At 54.2% G+C, this 21,829-nt stretch overlaps 1 protein-coding gene across 3 annotated transcripts in view; it reads right to left on the reverse strand.

Annotated features, from left to right (window-relative positions):
• PLCG1 (phospholipase C gamma 1) overlaps window positions 1-21,469 on the reverse strand; it is a 36,356-nt gene extending 14,887 nt beyond the window's left edge. For 2 of the 3 annotated variants that reach the window (XM_026503508.4, XM_026503507.4), the window contains exons 1-4: window positions 21,138-21,469; window positions 717-869; window positions 508-601; window positions 292-339 (exon numbers count right to left, since the gene is read on the reverse strand). In XM_026503508.4, the coding sequence (XP_026359293.1) occupies window positions 292-339; window positions 508-601; window positions 717-869; window positions 21,138-21,354 (512 nt within the window). In that variant the 5' untranslated portion in view covers window positions 21,355-21,469. Of the gene's footprint in view, window positions 1-291; window positions 340-507; window positions 602-716; window positions 870-16,176; window positions 16,256-21,137 lie in introns of all 3 variants that reach the window. The other variant, XM_044385825.3, reaches the window with a different exon arrangement.
• Window positions 21,470-21,829: the final 360 nt, after the last annotated feature.

The following is a 21,829-nucleotide window of genomic DNA, read 5'->3' on the forward strand; positions in this document are numbered from 1 at the left end:
CTGGCCCCTCTGGCTGTCATAAAATGGCCTCAAAGCTGTGAGCTTCAAGGCACACACTCACACTACGGGTACCCTCACCCTCTCTACAGGACACCCAGAGCCAGTCTGCACCAAGGCCTCAGAGGACTTTCTGCAGGAAGTTACCTGTGCCAGAACCACTTCCCTGCCCCCCAGCCCTACTAGAGGCAGGCCCCCAGACCCTCTGGCTCTCCAGGCAGCTGCTCAGGGCATGGCTACTGTTCTGACTGCCCCAACACCCCGGCTGGGCTAGAGCCACAGCCCAATACCTACCGATCCTCACGATTCCGATCCACCGAGTAGAACTGCTTCCGCAGCCACCTGGAGGGAGAGAAGCCTGAAGTGAGAACCACTCCTCCAGCCGGAGTAGGTCTGGGGAGGTCACTAGGCAGTGCCTGGGCACACAAAGGCCTGTGTCCTTGCCGCTGCTCCCTAGAACCTAATGCCCCTAACCCTAACCATGTCGGGGCGGGGGGAGGGGTTCCTTACCTCTCGATCTGCAGAGGCGTGGCTGCCTGCAATGTATCCTCCATCAACCAGGTTAAACCCCTGATCCACATGTTTACTTCATCCTCAGACGTAGCTGTGAGCAAGGGGTAAAGAGCTGAGCTGAGGACATATACTTCCTGCTGAACCAGAAGCCAGTAGATATTTGTCCCCACACTACCCCCTACCTCCTCCAGCCCCTTGACTTCTACCTTGCAGGCTCAGGGTCTTCAGGCGGAATTCCATCCCATACAGGATGACAAAGCAGTGTGACTGGTCTGGTCGGAAAGCAGGGTCCTCTTGGTAGCGATCAAAATCCCGTGAGGTCTTCCCTGGGCGGATCTCCTTGATTTCGCGAATGTCAACTAGGAAGGTAAAGAGACCAAGGTCAGGCTGGGGTCTCTGAGTCAGTGCTGAAATGAGGGCAGCCTGGTTTCCTCACTCCCCCTTAGGAAGGGACCACAAAGAGAGACACCTCGTCAAGGGGCAGAGCCAAGAGTACTCACAGTCCTACTGGGTGATAAAAGAGGGCTAGGCTGAGTCTGAGGACAGACCTCTGCTAGAAGCTGAGCTGTCTGGGGGAGCAGGGAGCCCCATCCTGTGTACCTTCCCTTGCTGAGAATGTGGGTAGGTCACTCTGACCTGGAAAAAAGCTGGACTCTAGAGAGAGAACTGGGGAGGGCCAAAGGCTGTTCTGTGAGGACCATTTCCTGACACAAAGTACACAAACCAAATTGTAAAGCCCAGGGTAGGGCGAGGCAGACCCAAGTATGTCTCGGGATCCATGGGAGGAATGAGGGGTCAGGCCCAGAGAACTGACGCACCCCTGAAATGGCCCACCACCCCAAAGACATCCCCAAGCAAGTCTCAGCAGGGCCTGTTCTCCCAAGGCAGCGGCTATCCAAAGGAATGTTTCCCCACCCTGGCTGTCAAACGGCCTGCATGTGCTCCCCTGCCCTCACACAGCACGGATCAGGGAAGCACACAGGACTGAATGCCAGACGACCTGCCTCAGCCACTAACAAGGGAGATGGCACTGAGTGATTCGTTCAACTTCTCCTACTCTCAGTTTTACCGAGTATAAAGTCAAGGGCTTGACTGAGTTTCTCCAGAAGGCAGGGTGGTAGAAAAAACACGCATGGACTCTGGGACCAGACTGCCTGGACCAGAATCTGAGCTCTAACTCCCGTCAGCTATGTGACCTCAGCACAGTGACAACTGCTCTGACCCCACTCCTGCGTCTGTTAACGCAGGTGACAGTAATGGTGAGGGTGCTAGTAAGATCCAAAGTCCCAAAAGCCAAAAGTGCCCGGCCCTGTATACAGCAGATGGGCGTTCATTCAATGCAGGCTCCCTCCCTCTGCTCCCTCACTTATAATATGCTAGGGGCACAAGTTCTGACCCCAGGCCAGGAGAGGGCCCGAGCACCGTGCAGCAAGCACCCACAGGATCCCCCGGTGCTGGCTGGGATCCTGGACGGGGGCAGACTTTCCAAGTCAGATAAAGAGACAGATTTAGGGAGTTGTTCCAACAGAAGAAGCCTGGCTGAGTGACCAGAGAGGACTCTCCCTGAGTACCCCGTTGGCACCAGAGCCCCTTCTAATGCTCTCAACCCAGACTGGCCCGGAAGATCTCAAGCCAGGAGCAGTGCCAGCACATTGCTTGGCTGGTGTCCATCCCAGAGCCCTCCCAGTCCAAACTGTACACCACTCTGGCCAGAATGTCCCAAATCCCCAGGTGCTCTTCCTACCCCTTCCAGCCACAGCAGTCCCCCATCTGTCCCACCTCAAACAGAGGCACTGCTTCTAATCCCAGCCCCAGATTCCCGCACAGCATTCCTGGTTCTAACTGGACCCCACTCTCCCCTCTCCCTTGCCTTCATCAAATCCTCAGGCCTGGTTCTCCCACTGAAAAAGCCCTGCCTTCCCAGCCAGCAGCCCTGCCCCCACCCATCCTCCTTACCAATGAGCCACCCTTAAAGTTTTCAGAATCCTTGTAACACTGTTCTGATCCCTCCTGTGGTTGCTCGCTAAGGAGAACATGCTCCTTCTATGGCCTTCAGGCCCCTCCTGGTGAGGCTCAGTGATCCACACCCCCAGCTTCTTCCCTCCTATCCTCTCTGTTCCATCTAAACTAAGCTGGACTGAGGACAAGAACAGCCAGTGCTTCCTGTCCCCCTGTTTCATCCAGGTCCCCAGGGTGGACTGCCTACCTCCCAGGCTCCATTCTCTCCCACCAAAGACCCAACTCAAAAGTGCCCTCCTGCAGTCATCATGCCCTTGACTCCTCCTGACACTAGGTGTGTGAACATTCGTCATCTCCCCAAGGCCAGGCGGGGCCCATGTGGTACTTGCTGAAGGACTGAAAGAGCAAACGAAAAAAGCAGGCACAAAGGTGGGGGGAGGGGCCACAAAATGCCAGTGGAGTTTTAAAAATGAGTTACACTCAGGTAGAAACAGAGAGGGTGGGGGGAACTAAGTCACAAAAATCTAGCCTGAGAAGATAGTTTCCAAGGATGGAAGGAGGAGCTGAACAGGGGAAATGCCCAGATCAGAAACTGCAGAATAACCACAAACCCTGCCCTTTGAAACAGAAACCAGTGTGCTTTTCCGGCGTTGAGCTGCTGTCATCCCCTCCCACACCTCTCACACAGGCACACAACCTCACAAACACAAATGCATCTAGGCCAGGGTCGGAGAGCTCCAGAGCCTGCGCCCTTCCTCTCAGTGGCCTGCCCACGGTCAGAAGTAGCCCATGACGTGGCTACTGCTTGGCGGGCAGCTAGAGGGTCAGTTCAAAACCTAAGGCCGGACACGTGTAGCCCCGTGCACGTGCGTGTGCACACGCACACACACACATGCACACACACGCACACACACCCCAAGCCACCAGCAGGCCCCAGGGAGAACCTCTGGCCTGCCCTGTGCTCCTGGGCACATTCTGACTGAGATCAGGCTGGAGGCTGATTGGGCTCCTGCCCAACACAGGAATCCTACACAGGCACAGAGCAGCTCCAGGCCAGGTGTCCAAGCTTCCCAAAGTCCTGCTTGGCCACACCTGGTCCCTTGGACACCCCTCCCACCCCCACTCCATAAGGAAGTGCCAGCCTGTTCGTGATGCCCTCCAAGTGCATCAAGCCAACAGCAGGCTGAAAGGACATGACGCCAGGGTGAGACGCTCTACTATGTTCTTAAAAGTCATTTCCTGTGCCACCTCCCAACCCCACTTCCCATCCTCCTTGTCTGGGAGGCAAACACAGAAGGGTCCCCTTTCCCGAGAGAGCCAGGGCTGGTCCCCCAGGGACTGCCATCAGGGGAGGAGACTCCCTGGGACAGGCATGGCCTCTGCCCCAGCTGCAGGGAGGGGGAGGCCAAGCCACCCCAGCCGTCTGGGTCAGAACTGCAATGGGACAGGAAGGGCAGGGACAGAGACCCTCCCAGGACCTGGGAGCTTTGGGAAGAGAGGAGAACTGGTTAGAGGAGCAGGAGAGTAGCACCCTGTTCCCAGAGACCCATGACCCAGCACTCATCCCCCACTCAGAACCATGGGAAAACAACGTTCAAGGAACACTGGGGAAAAGAAAAGCCAGGGTACTGAGAGGTCCTTGCTAGGCTGGAGACAGGGAAGTGAGAAAGGGGAACTCTCTAAGGGACAAGGACGGGATCCCACAAAAGGGGGCCAGGCTAGCCTCCTGTGTAGCAGAAGAGTGTACGGCTTCACCAATGACAAAGGGCCATCTTCAAGCTCACTCCAGCCTCAGAGGGCCTAGGGTTCCATCAGCCACCACCCAGCCAGCTTGGCCCATCCAGAGGCATGGTGTGTTCATTCCTCCAAGGACCGGGTCCCTGAGGCCCACACTTCAGGAATGGCATGAGTATCACCATGCCAAGCATGGCCATGGTACACGGTGACAAGATAAGCTGCCTGGGCATTTAATCACCCACACACTCTCATAAAGATACAGAGACCAGCCCTCCTCAAGAGGCTTCGGGGTAATGAGGGAGTACCCATGCTGGGCCAGGGACTGGCATCACAGGCCAGCTCTGAGGGCTGAGGACCTTCTGATGGCCAGGCTGCCTGGTGCTCTGGGCAGAAGCCTGGGGGTTCTGGTGGCAACCTGTCCCCTCCCACTCCTTCAGGAAGCCTGCCCTGACCATTCCCCTTCCTAAAGGCTGCCCATGCCTAGCAGAGGAGAACCACGCAGGTCTTAAATCCTAGCTGTGCAGACCTAGGCAGGCCCTCACTCTTTTGGCCTCCGTTTCCCCATTAGTAAACTAGGAATTCCTCTTACCCCACAGGGTGGCAGAAAGGACCTTGTCAGGAACCAACGATCCCAGTGATGTCTGAAGGAGAGAGACCCCTGGCCTGTGTGCCTAGTGCATCAACTCGAGGCCCAGAGAGACAAGCAGCATGGGGGACAACTGCAGCCACCTGCCAGGGCTTTGCTGGGGTTGGGCCCAAACCTAGGAGAGGTTAAGCTAGGCCGTAGCTGCCTTGGCCCAAGGGAAAGAATCCAAGCAGCCATTTCCCTAACTCAAAAAGGGGTCTCACAGGGATGGGGCACCACGGAGGAGTGGGGTTCCTGGGGCCAGAGTTCAGATCAGTGCGTGCAGATATGCTCTAAGCCAGAGGCAGCTTCCTGAGCCTGCAGCACCGGGCCAGCTGCGGCCACAGCACCCCACCTGCACACTCATCAGGAGTCTGAGGCATGTGCACCCCACCACCTCACAAAGGGTGGGGTATTAGAATGGGAGACTAACAGACTGAAATCACAAAGATCAATTTTCAAATCCTATTTCCAAGCATATAGGTAGGCCTCTCTGGCAGGTCATGAATCAAGTGAAGGTTTTCGTTTGGGGTGGGACAGCCATTAACCATTCACATGCAAACAGACATAAAGATATTCACAGAGTCAAGCCCGGCCTGCCTTGACCACCCCCAACCTTGGATTGCCAACCTTGGATTGCTTTGTTTTGATTTTTATGCGGAAGAAAACATGCCCATTGCTTGGTGGCAAGGGCCAGCTCTAAGCATTGAGGCAGAATGCCACAAGACCAAATTTGCAAAACCAAAGCTTCCAGGACCAGGCAAGGAAACCCTCCCTTGTCTCCTCTCTTAGCCCAGGGATAGGCTCCTTGCCGGAGACCATGGAAACTAGAGATCAGCAATTACTCAAAGCAGAGTGCCCGGGTCAGTCAGGCCTGGAGAGCAACTGCCTTCGGGATGTACCAGTAATGGAGGGTCGCTTTCCCTTTAAGAGCTTTAGTTTCCTCATCTGAGCCACATAATTGATCCCAAGCACTTTGGGAGGCAGGCACCTAGACAGCAACAAAGAGTACTGCTGCTGCTCTCAGGGCCAGCTCAGAACTTGCCTTTGCAGGAAAGTAGGTCCCCAAGCCTGGGACAGCACCTACTCCACTGGCTGAGGAGAGCGTGCCATGAAAAGGGACAAGCTCAATGGCAGCCAGCCAGTCTGCAGTCTGGGAAGGGACTGAAGACAATGACCCTACAGGACTTGTCTATGTTAGGTCCTTCCAAGGATAGGGCTGCTTCTGGTTTTAGAATCCTGCTCCCCAACCCCTCCCAGACATCGGGCTGAGCCACAAGTGCCGTAACCAGTCATCCTCCAGCCCAGTGCACCAGGACAGCCATGGCAGGGCGGTGCAGACAGGCAGCATTCCTGGAGACCAGGCAGAGTCCCCCCCAGGGAAGAGAAAGGAGGTAAGCGAGGGTGGGGCACCAAGCCTCTTCCAGGGTACCTTAATGAGTATGGTTCATGAGAGTCAGCCAATCCTGCCCCATAGCAGACTCTGACTATGGCAGGCCCCGGAAGGGATAGAAGGGAGCCCAGCATCAAATCCAAGATTCTAAATTAGACCCAAACTTCTTGGTCAGGAACCAGTATCCTAGCATCCCCTGTCACCAGTGAAGCCACCTTCCAAACAGCCCTACACAGACAGAGGTCCTTCAAACCTACTGGCCAATTAACCACCCACCAGGCAAGGAGGATGTACAGAGAAGACCCATGAGCACCAAGCACTGGCAAGGCAAGTGGGAGGCACAGCCTCACCTCTGAGCCTCATTTCCCCCATCTGCAAAAGAGGATCACCACTCTTGGCCCCTTCTTCACTGAGCGACTATGAGATGTCAGGAAGAGACACCAAAGTGATCTCACCAGAAAGAGACAGGAGGATATACTGAAAATTAACCTCCCTGCAAATGAACAATAGAACCAAGAACACCACCAGCAGCACAACAAAAAACCAGAAGGAAGTGGCACATATCACAAATTTCTGGACATGAAACATGCTTTCACCGAAATATTTTTCTCAAGAGAGCATTTTTTTTCTTTTACAAAGTACGTAAGCTAACCGATGTAAACGGCAGAAGTTACCATACAGAAATACATGCACATACATTTTGCAATTAAAAAAAATTTCAAATCATGGTAAACATGAAGCGTTTTGTTTTGTCTTTTAACTAGAGAGCTTGAAAGAGGCAAGTGAATGTTACCTGAACAGGTCCTTCCCATCTGGGGGTTTTCATTACCCCAAACTCATGGGATGTGAACCCCCAGATCCCCTTAGGCCCAGGTGCCCAGCCCTGCAAAGGGCACTGGGGGAAAGTGCGGAAAGCCCAGCCCTCCTCAAAAGGCCAAGTCCAATCAAGGCAATGAGCTACAAGGACCGCAGCCCATCAGCTCTCAGCCTATGCCCCTCCCTCCAAGCCTCTACAAGTGCCAGGCCCAGGCCAGTGGCGTAGCTGGTGCTCTGCCACTCTTGTCACATTGTCTAGTGCTTCCAGGGATCTAGGTCACTGGCCTATGAGCTAACTCTTGAAGGAAGAAGCTACATTCAACTCTTCTCTCCGTTCCCCAAATTCAGGTCCTAGCGAGGCTTCAAAATGTATACAGAGTGCTAAGGAGCAGGAATGAACACAAGAGTTAGATTCCAGAGTTCATTATCTAACAAAGGCAGCAAAGGCCACAGAGGCTCAAAGATGGTATCAGGGATGGCTTCCTGGAAGAGGTGGTGCAGTAGGTCAACAAAGCTGAGGAGCTACAACAAATATGCAAATGCAAAAGTTGGTGAGGTTTACTCTGGGGATAGAAAAAAGAAAGACCAGTCATAGTTGGGGCATGGGGGTGGGGGCATGGCCTCTGGGGGCCAGGGCACTCTGGAAACACTGGGAAGTCCCTGCACAAAGGTTCCTGCAGCTGGTGGGAACCATGGAAAGTTCATGGAGCTTTGAGGAGCAGAAAAGGCGGGGCTCCCTCAGCACCCTGCCCTGCTTGGCTCTAAGCCAAGGCCACCAGGAGATTCAGAAGAGAGAGTCCCAGGGGTCAGGAGAGGTGTGCAAATCTTCCCCCAAATGGGGCACTTGGCTTATTTGGTAGAGCATGTGGCTCCTGATCTTGGGGTTATGAGTTTGAGCCCCATGTTGGGTGTAGGAATTACTTAAAAATAAAATCTTAAAAAAACAAAACAAACAAACAAAAAAACTTCCCCCAAGATGCTCTCCTCATAACCCTCTCCAAGCACAGCCTGGGATAAACAGACGGGCCATTCCCAGCTGCCCCCACCCCTGAAGTCAGCCACCTTTCATCACCCTCCAAAGACTACACGCCCAGGGCAAGGGAGCACAAATGGAGCTGAGCCTTCTCCCTCAAAGGATGCCAACAGGGAGAAAGGAAGCCACAAAGGGAAGCAATGCTCTGTGGCCAATTCCTGGCCCTCTACTCCCACCATCTTACACACAGGTTCCTGCACAGTGCCCCAAGGGTAGGGCCGGCACTGCACCCCAGAGCCCCCTTCAGGGGAGCCAAAGACAAAGGGGCTCTGCCCTCAGAGTAGCTGCACCAACTAGAAGATACAGCTTTTATAGAGCCCTCAGACCTCTGAAGGGAAAGACGGAGGTGACTCAAGGAGAGGAAAGGACAGAACCTAGGCACAGGTGGCAAAAGGACCTAACACAGCTGGAACCACGGGCATCGGATGGGCCAGCAGTTCCTATGCTGCCCAAGGCCTCTGGAAGGAGTGAGAGTCGTCCCCCCGCCCCCATTCCCCTCTCTGTTCTGAGGCAGAGAGCATCTCCCAACAGAAAGCATCAGAAGCAGCTCCCAGATCCCACCAGAGAGGAAGTCACAAGCAGAGGGGTAGATAGCTATCTATCCCCATTTTATAGACAAGGTTGGAGGCTGGGAGACTTGGGGTCAGAGGGTCATGCAATAAAGAAAAGGTGAGAATGGGGCTTATCTCTTTACCATTCCTGCGTAGCAACAGGGGAGAGAGGCCACAGTCCCTTCCCAGGGTGTATGGGGGCAGAGCTCAGCATGTGCTTCTGGCTGGAGTTCCATCAGTCACTGCTCCCTAAACACCTGACTGAGAAGAGCAGCCAGGCCTGACCGGGCATCTGGCCCTCTCCCACCTTGATAAACAGGAAAAGGCCATTCGGACAGCTGGATGGAGGTCTGTGGGGTCCTCCTACATGGGACCTTGAACCCGTATGTACTAACTGCTTCAGGTTACAGCTGTAAAGGATCCTTGCCAGCACATGAATCATCTATAATCTAGATTCTAGATGAATCTCCTCTTTGGAGCAATGAGAAAATGGAGGTTCCAAAGGGTCTTGTCATGGTCACATGGTGGTTCATGGCAGAACTGGGACCTTCTGCATGGCCCCAGAGCCTTCATACCACCCAGGCAGGCGGCCCTCTTGCCTAGGACGCTAGACTAAACCCACCCATTTTAGAGGTGGGAACAGCATGCCCAGGCCCCAAAGGAAGGAAGGGAAAGGAGGCCCCACCCAGAGAACTCAAAGCTGGGAGAGAGCTTAGCAGTTGCCTATTACCTTGTTCATTCATTCCATCATCTAATCAAACACATATTAGGCACCTATCTCCTCAGTGTCAGGCCCCGGGTTGGGTCCTGGGTAAACAGAGATGAATACGGCACTTGAGTTCCAGTCCTTCAGAAAAGCCCCTGGCTGGTGGAGGAAACAGATGGGGAAGTAGATAACTATGAGGTCGTGCAAAGATGGAACAACAGGGAGATGTCTGTGGTGCTGGGAGCACAGAGAAAGTGAGCAGCGCTCCTTGGGATTTCTCAGATAGCTCTGCAGAAGTCAGGTCTGGAGGGCTGACAGCGCATGTCAGGCAGAGGGGATCATGGAAGCTAAGACATCAGTGGAGCAGTTTGGTTTTTAGGTGGGGCGGGGGGAGGCATTCACTTTCATGGAAGAGGGGGAAGGACACTGGGCCTATAGCGGGCCTTTCCCACAATGGGGAAAAGCTGAAGTATGGACAAGGTCTTGTCCCAACTTTGCTGCCCAGGCCTAAATAACTCCCCAGATAGTTCAGGGGTCAGCCCCCAGGGCAGAGGTCCTATGCACTCAGACCTCTGCCTCCACTGAAGGCTGAGGCTTCCCAAGTTTTTTCTAGATGTCTTGTGTGTGCCTGGCCCCCAGCTACAGAAGAGGCTGAGGACCCAGGAAGGCCAGCTCCCAGAAGTGTCCAGGACCTCAAAAGTTCAATGAAGTGCGCATGCCCCCCCCGCCCAAGTATATTTAGGCTACCTGGGGAACAAGAACACTGACTATAAAATCACTTTTCCATCCTCCTCTTTCCTGACTCCCTCAGAGCAATCTACATGGTTGACCACACCCTCCCTTGGCTTGAAGCTCTGCCCTTGGCTTCTCCGTCAGGACTTCTCCTGGTTTCCCCCTTCTTCTTGGGCTTCAGGCCTATCCGCATTACATGCTGGCCTTTGTCAAGGCTGAGGCCAAAGTCCTCTCTTCCCCTAATGCTCTACCTCCTCCCGGTCAGTCATCAATGCCCACAGATTCCACTGCCTCCTCTTATAAACAATGCATCCCCACCTCTAAGCTTCAGGTCCTTCGGTCCACCTGCCTACTTGCCACCTGCACCCGCTTGCCTCAAAAACACCTCAAAGTCAACCCCTCAAACCAAACCCATTCCCTCAAACATACTCTTCAACACTTCTCTCACCAAAACCCACGTCTCCTGCCACACCTCTTAGATCAGCTAACAGCATAACCTCCCAATAGGTACATAAACTAGAAACTTTAGAACCATCCTTAGCACCTCCTTTTCTCTCACTATCCCCAACCTAATCCCTAGACAAGTCCCAATACTGGCTTTATTTGTCACAAACATGTTTACTAAGCACTTAGATGAGTGGGAACCTTGTGTGTATTTTAAAGCTATCTGCCTGACATCTTCTCCAATGGAGTGTGAGCTCCTTGAGGGCATGGACCATGCCTGTCAGCTTTAAGGCTCCAGGGCCTGCAGGAAATGGAATGCATTAGGAAAATCTGCCCCTCCCCCCAAAGAAACAATAGGAGCTTCTGGCTAGAGATCTAAGGGAAGGCTGAAGTGGGAGGCGGACAGCAGAGGCCTCCTCTGCAGAGCTCCTTGTGGAGCCCCATGACAGCCCTGGCTCCCCACCTCTTTGGTTTCCATGTTACCACCACCACACACCCTGCTCCTCCTCGGGGGAAGGGAGCGAGGTTTGGGGCCAACCCTTAGACCCCCAGCAGAGTCAACCTTGACCAGGAGTCTGGAGATGTGCTAAGCAATGAAGGAAGTCATGAAGGCAAGGTCTGTTGGCTCAGACATCCTCTTCTGTGCACCCCACTAGGCCTCTCCCATTCCAGAGCTGCTGGGCCCAGCCTCTCCTCAGCATCTGGCCACACTCCCTCCGGGCCATGCCAGCCCAAGCCAAGGCATTTTCCTTGTCCTCCTTTTGCTTCCCAGGCAGGCAAGGCCCTGATGTATGATCTAGCCTCTGACCTCACTCCAAGATGATTGGGAACTCACTGCCTTCCCAGGAAGCCCAGCTAGGACTCTTCAAAGTTGCCTCCCCTGTCAAGAGGAATGGCTACCTTAGGACTTCCAATCCTGATTTTAATTTCCTAGTTGTAGCCTCTTAAGACACTTTCTGGCCTCACCTCCCCTAACAGGCTCCTTGCTGCCACGCACTCTAGCCTACAGAGCCTCACCCTTCCAGTGTGGGCCAATTCTTACACCAGGGCCCAGGAGGACAGCTTCGTGAAAATGGTCCAGGCTCCAGGCATTCCGCTGTCACTACAGGGGATATTCTCTGTATTTCACTGCTAGCCTCAAGAGGCCCCTAGTAAAATCCTTGACAAAGTGACATATGCTACCCTTTCTAACCTTCTCGGTGGGTATGCTAAGAGTTCCCAAGAAAGGCCACAGGCGCATTATACTCAATTACTGCTTCAGGTAGAGTGATTAGGGTAGGAAGAGGAGAATTGCCTCCCAACAGGGGAGGGCCATCAGCTGGAACGGGGGCGGGGGGGGGGGGGTGGAGGGGTGGGAAGAGTGGTCTGCAGAGCCCCCACACCCCATCACTACCCAACCTCCCAGCTGACCTCCTGCCCCCAAGTAGGCTGAAAAGCCTTTGGGACCTGTGGCCAGCTCCTGCTCTCCTTCCCAGGATTAGTCACTCTATGAACTTGGCCCGTACTCTTGGGGCCTGGGGCTGAAGTCACTCAGTCCCATGGGGCTAAAATTCACCCACCACATACTCACAGCTTCACAGCCAGAAGCCGAGTGTGGTCAATGCCCTACTCCCCCCCACGGACAAGGCCAAGCCAAGGACACTGTGACCTGGGAGCATCCCTTAAACAACTACTTCCCTCAGGACATTTCAGCTCAGCCATAGCCCCAGGTGTCCAAGAAAACAGGAAGCCAACCCCAAAGTGAACGGCCCACCCCTACTGAGTTAGAATTAGATCTCACACAAACAAGTGGTCAAACCTAATGTGGCCCAGCCCCTCACCAGTCTGGTCAGTGTTCACTGCCAGGGCTTGGAGCTTCCGTCAGACCACCCACTCTTCACCATGCCCACGCCTTGCTCCCAGGCACCTCACAGCCTCTGTACAGATTCTCTAACCAATGCTGGCTTGCCAGGCAGCAGGGGGAGGGACTCCACAAGGGCAGGATGGGCTGCAACAGAAAGGAAGCTGATTGTGTCTGGACCCTTAGGTTCAGCCTACAATACTTTAGGCACAACTGTCTCCTGCTGCCTCTGGGCTTTCATGGTATTCTGTATGTTCTAGAGTGCAAGCTTCCCAGGATCAAAGATCGAGCCACCTCCTTTTCTTGCTTGCTAACCCAGCCTCCTCTGTGCCAAGCATGGGCTCAGAAAAGGAGATGCCAGTCTTCTGCAGGAGAAAGCCCCGCCCATTTATTCTGCATCCTGAGTCCTGCTGAAGCCAAGGCCACCCGCCAACACCGGGAAGGGCCCGGAAGGAAGCAGCAGAGCCTATACACAAAGCCTACATGTGGCTATAAAAAGGAGCCCTCCCTGCTTCCCCCAGGATGGGCCCAGTTCCTAGGAGGTGATGAGTGGGGGAGAGAGCTAGTACTTGTGCCTGGGCACACGGCCACTGCAGCCTCTTAAAGGCTAGCCAAGCACCACCTCAAAAGGAACTAGTGTTATAAGGAGAGGAGGGAGAATGTTAAGAGCTAAATGAGGACAGCAAGCAGAGATTCTCAGAGCCCTATCTCTTAGGACCACAGACTCCCCCAAAGCAACCAACTCCATGGCCCCAACCCCAGAGTAGTCACAGAAGACCCGTCTCCCACACTTGTCTCCCTCCCTCCTTCTTCCCTTCTCCTGAAGGCTCCCTGTGGAGGCACCAGCACACCCAGCAAAAGAGCTCTGGGAGCAGCTATGAGGAGGCAACGAGAGGCTCTACCTCGGGGCTGAGAGCAGGAAAGCCGTGGCCTCAACAGACTAGGCTCAGGGGCAGCTCAAGGAGGGGCACAGCAGGGAGATGACAATTAGGCAGGGGCACAGATAGAATACCTCAAGTCTGAACACAAAGGTACCTATTACAGAGAGCCCAGTCACGCGGGCAGCAGTCTGTCTGCCACAACAGCAGAGCCACCCGCAACACTCCCCACGCCAAGCAACGGAAATGAATTCCTCCCCAGCCTGTTGTCCGAAGCCCTCTCCAGCCTAGTTTGCCCAGTGTTTGGGCCCTGCACCAGGAGGTGGACCCAGAGCCACTGAAGCCATTCTCCAGAACCAAGCACAGTGGCTTGTCGTGGTCACACAGATGTAGTATAAGTTAAAAATGAGCCTTAGTTGTTGTCTGCAACTGAAAGAGATCTGGATTGCTCATTATCAGAGCCCCCTCACCTCTCCTGACTGACAGAACGGCCTCTGGTTCCTCCACAGCACTCCCCAGGCCCTGTAATTATTTTTTCTGTCTGGTTGCTGATGTCCTGTTTGGCTATACCTATCTTAACCTTTACGTTTTTTACTGGACTCCACGGTGCTTGGCACATCAGCAATGCCAGAGTCCAAAGCCAGGGTAGCACAGTGGCATCCTGCTTGTTCAGTGTGCCACAAGGCCCAAGAAGGCCGGAGTTTGGGGACTTTTCACTGTTGTTTTAAGGAAAGAGTAGCTATAGTGATAAAGCACACCAGGGTAGACACCTACTATCACTGGAACAAGCCAGAGGTTGCAGTTCTCACATTCAGCTTAGCAGGCCTAACACACAGCGGCTTGCCCACAGTAAACACGGGCAAATGAAGAAACACATGGGATGAATGTATGCACTTGAGCTTGTCATCAAGGGTCCTGGAGAAGCTCTTCTCAGAGTACCTAGAGCATGGAGCTCCAGGTCCCCATCTCCTTGCAGAGGCTCAGGTGCAGTCATCATCATGAGCCAGTCACAACAGGTCAGAGCAGGGCTCTTCTGTCCTCCTACCTCAGATCACCTGCTATCTTCACCCCCAGCAAGAGCACAGGAAAGCATCTTGATGGGGGTGCCATGGCAAGAGGAAGGTAGCAGATAATCCAGATGGAGGGTCTAAATTCAATTTGTCCATGGACAGAAGCCTGGGCTGGTCAAACAGCACATCTGGCCAGAGGGAAGACTGGAGATCAGATCACTCTGTCCACATAAGAAAACATGCTGGTCCTACAGAACAGTCTATCTTCTTGTCATTTTCTGAAGAGTGGAAAAATAACTGAATACTGTAGTGGGAATCAGAGATCCTAGGCTCTGATCCCAGCATTGCCATGAACTTGCTGTGTGACCTTACCCTTGGGGCCTTGGTTTCTCATCTCTAAGAGAGAGCTAACCATTCTTGCCCTCCCTCGGTTCACGGAGCTGTGGGGGCACTCAAACAATACCACAAGTGAGACTATGCTCCATGAACTCTGCTACACTAGGGAAATACCAATTCTCCTCATGCTCCAGTCCTCAGTGTACAGACTCAGGGAGGGAACAAAGAAAACAAGCAGGAAACAGACTTCCAGCCCAGGCTGTCAGAGCAGCCACCAGTGGCCACACCTGGCGGGGGAAAGAACTGGAGCTCTATAGTTAGCTAAGGCAAAAGCAAAGGAAACAAATACTTATTAAGTGCCCACAAGTGCCAAATGCTGTGCAGAGCACTTTCACATAAAATCTCTTACTCTCATACACAACCTCATTTGACTATTTTAATATACAGCTCTGTGAGGAAGAAATTACTTGTACAATTGAAAACCAGCTTCACATAGGTCAAAGTTACTTGTCCAAGATCACAGGAAGAGCTGAGACTTGAACCCAAATCTGATTCTAGCCATAAATTTTCAGTCATACAGTGTCCAAGCATCAACAGCCGCTTGAGGCCACTCACCACCTTGGCTCTGCCTAGTCTTGTCATCTGTTACTATACTGCTCTCAAAGAAGCATGGGCACCATGCCTCTCTGAACAAAGCACTCTGCACAGAGCACCAGCTCAGTCCCCTCCTCCTACCCCACCTCCATTTCTCCCATGACTCTCCTCCAAGTCCCCACTGACTTCTCCAATTCTAAGGGAATAGAGAGAGGGGGGAAAAGTCTCCTATCCCCTAATATCAGGACTTTGCAACACTGGGTCTCACTTTCCCCCTCTAGCTTATCCATCTCTGACCTCTTTGAAGCCACATCAGAGGAAAGGACACTGAATAGGAAGAGATGCCATGAGTTAATGAAGACCGACAGGAATAGTGACAGGAGAGGTAGAGACAGGCCCTATCATACTGAGGGGGGAGCATTAAAGCACTTCCCAGAAGAAAGGGGTCTCCAAATCGATGTGCTCAGATAGCATTTATCGGCACAAGGCACACAGAAATAGGCTAATATGATACCACAGCAGCTGCTTTCAGCCAACTGCTCTGTCACCTTGCAAAAGTCAGCAGCAGGAAAGAGCCCCAACAACAGCGGGGCTGCTGAGAGCCTGGAGCGAGAAAATGGGTGGGCTCCTCATCTCCCAATCAAAGGGCTTGGTGGTCAGGCTCCAGCCCCTCAATAGGATGGGTACATCGGCTCCCTTCCACTCCTGGGTCCTCCCGGGGAACATAATCCTCATCCTCCTCGTCAGAGCTCCCACTGCACCACACTCCCTGTGAAGCACTCTATGAAGATCTGCCTCAAATCTTCACAAAACCCTTATGAGACAAATGCGGTTTGTTACTATGTCCCCCTTTTGCAGACAAAGAGCCCAGTCACACACTCAAGGTCACAGAGCAAGTAAGTGGCACAACCCAGGCAGTGTGACTTCAGAATCCAAATGTTAAAACACTGTGCTCCACTGGCTCATCCCCCCAGCCCCAGCCCCTAGCCCTCCACCGCTGCTGCGTCCCTACCTGGCCTCAAGAGGAAGTCTTGCCCCCGCTCATCAGCTCTCTCCGGCAAACTGCAGTCGCTCTACTGGTTTCCCTCAACCTCTCGGAGATAAAACACAAGACAGCCTCACTTCAGCCTGTGCTGACAGGACGGAGCAAAACCCAAGAGCATGGCACCCTGTGGCTCTCCCTAAACTGCTCCCAACCAGCCCCAGCCTTACCTCTACCACATTAAACGCATAACTGACCCCTGCACAGGGATCCCCCGTGCTCAACCCAAGCACAGGCAAGTTCTTCCGTCAGTCAAGGCACAGCTCACAGGTCACCCCCCACCCCCAGAAGCCTTTCCTGGCTCTCTTCTGTCACAACCCCAGCTCACTAAGCAGAGCTTGCTACTCTGCACTCACAGAGCTCTTGGTATAGACCTTTATTATGGTACATAGCACACACGGTTATAATTACACGTTCCCAATTCTGTCTCTTCTAGGAATGTGGGAGTTCCTCAATGGCACAGTCCATGTCTTACTCACCCTTAGTGCCTAGCACTGGGCAAATAAGAGGTGTTCAAACAATATTTATTGAATAAATGTCCCTCATTCCAAGAGGCTGCACAAAACAAGGTTAGTGGCCAAGATCTCTGACCAGTGACTCAAGCCTATGCATCTGTGCGTATGTGTGCACCTACACACACGTGTACACACACACACACACACACACACACACACACACACACACACACGGTCTCTTGAACCCAAATCGGACTGAGTCTAAAGCCACAAACCTCCAGTGGGTCAATTACCAACGACTGCTCACGGCCATTCCTTATCCCTGGCTCTGCCTAGAATCTTGTTACCTGTTACTATACTGTTCTCAAAGACAACACTCTCCCCCAAACAGGGAAGCATGGCATCCACAAACACTCTCACACAGAGCTTTGTGGAGAACAAAGCACTCCACAAGGTGTACAAGAACATATCCCTCCTCCAACTGTACCCCCACTTCTCCTAGGACTCTCCTCAGCTGGAGGTGTGTATGGAGGAGGGGCAATGTTGGGTGTGCTCAGCTTCTCCAGTCATCTGTGAAACAGGCCCCTTTCCTAGGTTCACAGGAAAGAGAGAGCCCCAGCTGGACGGGGGGCCTGGCAGAGCTGGTCTGGAAACCCACACATCAGGGTAAGCCTTGGGCGTTGAGGAAACACTAAGAGGTCTGACTTCCCCTGGAAAAACTACAGTCAGACAGGAAACACATAGGCAGGGATGGCTAGCTCTGGAGATCCGGACACGTGTTCTTGCCCCTTTCCCACTGGGAGCAATCAACCAGTACAAAGAAAACCCCCACGACACCCAGCCTGCCTACCTCAGGCACCTTGGGCCCAGTTAGCAGAGCAAGCCTCGTGGTCTGTCTCCTCACCAGCCTGACAGACACAGAGGTCAAGCCCCAGACAACTGGTCCCAATATCACCTCCTCTCTGAGCCTGACTGCCTTGTCTGAGCAGTTTGCTCTCTTCTGCCACCACCTCCCCACCCTATCAAAGGTACGACTAGGAATTATCATCATCTGTTTCCCTGAGGGCAAGGACCTGTTTTCATTCACCACCTAAGGAGGCCTAGCATGTAGAAGAGTAGGGAAGAATCAAAGTGGAAGCATGAGGCTCCACAAGTCCGCGCGGATGAGCATGGCTGTCACTCAGAGCTCTCCAAGGAGCTTCCACCCAGGCCGTGCTGCCTACAATGACCCTTGACTGAACGTGCTCACCCCAGAAAAGCATCAGAAGGAAGAGTGTGGAGCCAGAACCTAGAGGAGCGGAGGGTCTATAATGCAGGTCTAGGCACAAAAATTTCTCCTTAGAGGAGCAACTGGGTAAGGGGCCTGAGGCAGGTGCACCGGCAGCACAACCCTGGGGCTGAGAGTCCTCTTGGGATGGCCAGCCAATGATTGCAGAGCTGGGTCCAGCGGAGACTGTCACATACTAGCACTATCACCCCATGGCACAATTCACTCCCTGTATTTTCCATTTCCTCATCTGTAAAATGGGGTGGGACTCCAGACACAGCCCCCCCACTCAGGACCCTTGTGAAGATTAGCCAAGAAAACAGCCAAGAAAATATGATGAAAAGTCTCTGTAGCACTCAGCAGGAAGTCTGTAATTGCTTTGTATTCATGTCAGTATCTGCAACATAAAAAGCCAAACATCAACCTGGTTCCTGTCACATCACCATGACAACTAGTACCAAAGCACTTCCCCACCCCTCTTTTGAGCCCAACTACTACCCTAGAAATCAGCACGTGTCAGCCCCATTTCACAAGGGGCAAAGTGAGAAGGCACAGAGTCAGGTCAGAACGAGGCCTGTCCCACGAGTGCTGTGCATTTTCATTGAACCACGGCACCCCTCCTTCAGGTCCACAGACACCCTGGGGGCAGAAGTGCCTCTCTCCTTGGCCAGGCTACAAGCACTACGGAGAACCCTGACAGAGTCAGCAGGAAAAGGCCAGACGGCAGGGGACACAGCTGGCAGCCCAAGCTTCCTCAGAGCCTGTAGAGGGGAGCTGCAGGGATCAGCACCCATCAATAAGGTGTGAACCCTACACAAGCATCTACTAGCATTTTCACTCAGCCTTTTAATCTGGACCTCCAAAATCAAAGGGCCAAGGCTCCTATATCTTTGCCTACACCCCCAGCTGACGAGATCACTGAATATGTACTTCTCTAGCTGGGGCCATCGGGTCCTCTGCATTCCTGTCACCATCCCCTGAAGACCTGAGACACTATGGACTAGACTCTTCTCTCTCCACACCCCTCCCTCCTGTTCAGGCCCCAATTTACAAACAAGATAGTTACACCCGGGAGTCAGGTGTGCAAATCTCCACAGATTTACTCCACAAATTCTACTTTGTCAGGTACTGTTCTATATATGATAGGTAGGTCGGTGAGGAGATGGGTTGAAGCAAAACAAAACCATTTCCTCCCTTTTTCCGGGTAGTGATCTAAGTGAAATGTGAACTTGGTTCCCATCCTCCTCCCTTTCTATACCCTCAGGCTCTCCTACAGCCATACTCCACCTCCCTCAACATTCACAGTCCAGGATGGAGGGCAGTCATAGTCTATTATTTCTATTGTTATTAAAAACAGCTTACATTTATTAAATGTTTACAATGTATCAGGCACTGTGCTACAGGTTTTAGGATAATTCTCATTTAATCTCCAGAGCAACCATATATAATGTATACATTACCACTCCTGTTTTACAGATAAGGAAACTAAGCTCAGAGAAAATAACTGGCTAGATGAGTAACTGGCCCACAACTAATATATGGGCTTCGAATCCAGCCTTGCCTTCAACCACAGTGCTGCACTTACCGCCTGCTGATCACATGCATGGTTTGAAGTGCAGCCTGTTAGTTACCCAGGAAATCTCCATCGTTCCACCGCCGGCCAGTGCCACCAACTGAGCAGAGCACAGGGAGCACCATAAAAGCAAGGAAGGGGCTGTGCCTGGAGTCTTGATGCCTGGGTGATGTCCCCAGGACTATCTGGGTCCCTGCAATGTCTGTCCTTCCACAACTTTGGAATCCAGCCTCTCAAATCGCTAAAATTTTCTCCATAGCTGACAGGGCTGATGGAGGCACAGAGAAAGGCAGCTGCCATTTCTAAGTTCAGCAGCTGTATCAGATCTGGAGTTTGTAGTCAAGGATGGCTGCCTCACCACAAGACTTTCCTTCCTCCCAATCTCCTCGCCCATCTACACATATACATACCATACCCAAGGAGGTCTGTAGGACCCTCCCTTGGGGGTGTCACTTCCTGACCCCCCTCCTCCACATGGACCTGCTTCTGGCTCTGGCTCTAACACCAGTCTCTAGGGGAGTCCTTACAGGAAGCAACCCACAAGCTAGGGTTGCAGACACACTACCTCTCACACTTGAAGGTGGGGGGTATGGAGGGCAGAGCTGGGTGCCCATCTGGCCACAGCACAGGCATGAACTAAGTGTCATAACACTGAAAGATCTGGGTTTTTCAAAATCCCCCAACTCCCTCCTCCCAACTGAGACCTGTCCCAAAGCAACCAAGCTCAAGCCTGAAAAGGCAAAGAGGCAGGAAACCAAAAGTAGCTACTCCCGGCTCCCTGCAGCCATTGGACACAGGGTGCAGGACACAAAGGGCTAGACCCCAAATCGGCTGCACACTCTTGAACAAAGTACCTGACTCCAAGGCACTGAGGCTGGCCTTTCTGGGCCAACCTCTTGAGAATGTGCTTCCAAGGGCAAGGGGAGCCTGACCCCTTTACCAAGAGTCCCTGTCTTGGCTCTGAATGTCTGCCCACCCACGCAGACCTCTAAAATTCAGCTTCAAGACAAAAGCGGCAGCGGGAAAAAACCACTGCCTTCTCTCTGGCTTTTCCAAACCAAACAGGACCACCTTCCACCCTCTCCCCGAGAGAGGAGTAGGTCTGGCTCTGATCCAAAACCAACCCTACCCCAACATCTAAGTTCTACTCAGGGAACCCAAAGATTCCTTTGCAAATGGAGCCCAACCCGGGGGCCCAGAAAGTTTCACCAGGAGTACTCTTGGTATAAAAGGTGGTGGGTGGTGACCGTCTGGTCTGGCTCCGGATTCTGGGGCTGGGTGGGCTGACGCAGCCCGGGCTTCCCTCGCCTGGGTCAACACCACACCCGGGGCAGGGGGAACCCGATATTTGTGCCGCCGGTCTCCAACCGGCTATGAGTTTTAGGCCTCTGGGCAAAGCGCCTGGAACACTCCCCCCTGGGCCGGGGGAGGGGGTGTCCTGTCAGGTGACTGAGGACCCGGATGCCCCCCGCCCCCGGTGACCACCGGGGCCGAAGCGGGGGCGGGCCCGGAGGCTGTGGGGGAGGGCCCGAAAGTTTACCCAAGTCACTCCAGCAGCGGCCAGGGCGCGCGGGAGCCGACCGCGGACTCCCGCGGCCCCCGCGCGCAGCGGGCCCCGGGGAGGGGGCGCACTTACTGGCCCCCTCGATCTTGTCGGCGCCACGGCTCCACGTGATCTGCCGCGTCTCCAGCTTGACCTGGAAGGTCTTCCGCTCCGGCCGCTGCGACTTCTTGGAGTAGAACAAAGTCATGACGGTGCCCACCTCGAGGCTGCGGCAGAGGTGCAGCACCTCGGCGTCCGAGGGCGCGCCGGGCGCGCAGCCATTGGCGCAGGGGGACGCGGCGCCCGCCATGGCTTCTGCACTGGGGGTGGAAGTGGAGGGGGGGGAACGGCGGCGGCGCAGGCCCGGCCGGCGGGAGCAGGCGGCGGCGGCTGAGGCGGCCGGCGAGCGGGCCCGGCGGCGGGTCCTGCGGGCGGAGACGGGGCGGGGCCTGAGCGGGGGGCGGGGCGGCTCTGCAGGCCCCGCCCCGGCCCGCGCGCCGGGAACAAAGGCGCCCGCGCGCCGGTGGAGAGGACCCCCGCCCGCCGCCCGCCGCGCCTGCGCCCCGCGACCCCCGGACAGGCCCCGGGCGGGGGCGCGGGGCCGATTGGCGGCAGGAGCGCGCGCGCCGCTCGCGGTCAACCAGCCCGTTTCTCCGTCCCGCAGAGCTTCCTCACGCTGCCCCGACCGACCCCGTCACGCGCGGCAGCCCCGCGCCGGCCCGTCAGTCAGTCGCACACGCACAGGCGGCCGCCCAGCCCACTGTCCCGCACAGGCCCAGCCGCAG

Source organism: Ursus arctos, unplaced genomic scaffold, assembly GCF_023065955.2.
Source record: "Ursus arctos isolate Adak ecotype North America unplaced genomic scaffold, UrsArc2.0 scaffold_16, whole genome shotgun sequence".
Classification (NCBI taxonomy): domain Eukaryota; kingdom Metazoa; phylum Chordata; class Mammalia; order Carnivora; family Ursidae; genus Ursus; species Ursus arctos.